This window comes from Chondrus crispus, genomic scaffold (assembly GCF_000350225.1).
Source record: "Chondrus crispus Stackhouse genomic scaffold, scaffold_13, whole genome shotgun sequence".
Classification (NCBI taxonomy): domain Eukaryota; phylum Rhodophyta; class Florideophyceae; order Gigartinales; family Gigartinaceae; genus Chondrus; species Chondrus crispus.
In genome coordinates this window covers 435,712-437,527 of record NW_005179004.1, presented here as the reverse complement: position 1 = coordinate 437,527, position 1,816 = coordinate 435,712, and the positions used below count along the sequence as shown (strand labels likewise).

General features: G+C 69.7%; 1 protein-coding gene across 1 annotated transcript; it reads left to right on the top strand.

Moving 5' to 3' along the window:
- The first annotated feature begins 226 nt into the window (after positions 1–226).
- CHC_T00009088001 (Peptide chain release factor RF1, mitochondrial) lies at positions 227–1,510 on the top strand. Its single transcript, XM_005713431.1, has one exon. The coding sequence runs from the start codon at positions 227–229 to the stop codon at positions 1,508–1,510; it is 1,284 nt and encodes a 427-aa protein (XP_005713488.1).
- The last annotated feature ends 306 nt before the right edge of the window (positions 1,511–1,816 follow it).

Here is a 1,816-nt window from a genome sequence, read left to right as displayed (position 1 = left end):
GGTACGCGGGGGTGTCCGAGGTTGGCGACTCTTTGCGGAAAAAAATCTCCTTCCGCGCCACGTGCACACGTGCCACCAGCAATGCTCCCTCCTTCCCTCGTCGTCATCCCCATCACCTCCCCCGTCCTCTCTCCTCCTTGCTCCCTCCCTCCCTCCCTCCCTCCCTCCCTCCTTGCCCTTCGCCCAGAGGAAAACAGTCTCCATCGACACCCCTCCACACCTTATCATGCGTGCCTTCCGCCTCCTACATCCCCGCCGGCTACGCCCCCTCTGCACCTACGCCGCCGCCCCTCCTTCCACCCCCTCCCTCCTTTCCGATCCGGACCTCCTCTCCCTTCACACGCGTCTCCTCCCGCTCGCCCTCTCGCGCCTCCCTGCCGCCACCTCCCCGCCCAACCCCCTAACGCACCTAACCGCCACCTCCGCCTCCCTCGCCACGGAGCTGTCCGACCTGCTCGCCATCCAAGCCGATCCCTCCTCAGACCCCGACCTCCTCCACCTCGCGCGCGACGAGCTCGCCACCCTCTCCAAGCGCCGCGCCTCGCACGCCGCCACCCTCCTCACGCACCTGCTCCTGCTGCACCACATCTCCCCGCCCCCCACGCCCTCGCTCCTCCTCGAGATCCGCGCGGGCACGGGCGGCCAGGAGGCCGCCCTCTTCGTGGCCGACCTGCTCACCATGTACACCCGCCTCACGCACCGCCTGCGCTGCCCTCTGCAAGAGCTCTCCCGCTCGCCCTCCCCGCGCGCCGGCCTTCGGCAGGTCATCCTGCGCCTGCGCCCCTCCCCCGCCGTCTTCCGCCTGCTCGCGGCCGAGGCCGGCGTGCACCGCGTGCAGCGCGTCCCGGCCACCGAGACCCAGGGTCGCCTGCACACCAGCACCGCCTCCGTTGCCGTCCTCCCGGAGCACGCGCACACCTTCGCCGCGGCCCGCCTCGACGAGCGCGACGTCAAGGTCGACGTCTACCGCGCCTCCGGCGCCGGCGGGCAGCACGTCAACAAGACCGAGTCCGCCGTCCGCGTCACGCACGTCCCCACCGGGCTCGTCGCCACCAGCCAGGAGGACCGCTCGCAGCACCGCAACCGCGCGCTCGCCATGGCCGAGCTGGGCGCCCGGCTGGCCGCAAAGGCCGCTGGCGAGCTCGCCGCCGAGCGCACGGCCGAGCGCAGGGCGCAATTGGGCGCCACCGCGGGGGAGAGGAGCGACCGCATACGGACGTACAACTGGCCGCAGAGCAGGGTGACCGACCATCGGATCGTGCCGCACCGCGACGTGCTCGCGCTCATGCCGTCTGCCAAGGATGTGCTGGGGGAGAAGAGCGCGCCGCTGGCGGAGGTGGTCGCAGGCGGGGCGGCATTGGAGCGTGTCATGGAGGCTGTCGGCAGGGCGAGGGATATGGACATGCTGCGGGAGCTCGTGGTTCTCGCGGACCAGGTTGGGGTGCGGGAGCAAGGCGGGCGGCAAGGCGGGCACAGAAAGGGGCACAAGCGAAGAAGGGCGGCGGCGTAGGTGTGGCGTGTACCATACGAGTAGGCGTGCGTTTATGGAAAAACTTATTAACGTGGGCATCGATTGCAGCGACAGAGGTTGTGTCACTCCGGCACCTTGGTCCCCCCCTGGAGCTGTTCCAAATGCATGCGCGCCATCTCCCTGACATATCTAAAGCCGTCCTCATCGTCCTCGTCCTTCGGGTCGGGTCCCTCACACAGCCTTGCCAACTCGTCGCCAATCGTCGCCTTCCTCTCCGGGGACGCATTCTGTGCGATCTGTGCGACAGCGCCGACGGCCGTGGCGCCGACGGCCGTGTCGTGCGTC

Excerpts from the sequence above, each read along its gene's own strand:
- CHC_T00009088001 (XM_005713431.1), top strand. The coding sequence starts at position 227 with ATGCGTGCCTTCCGCCTCCTACATCCCCGCCGGCTACGCCCCCTCTGC.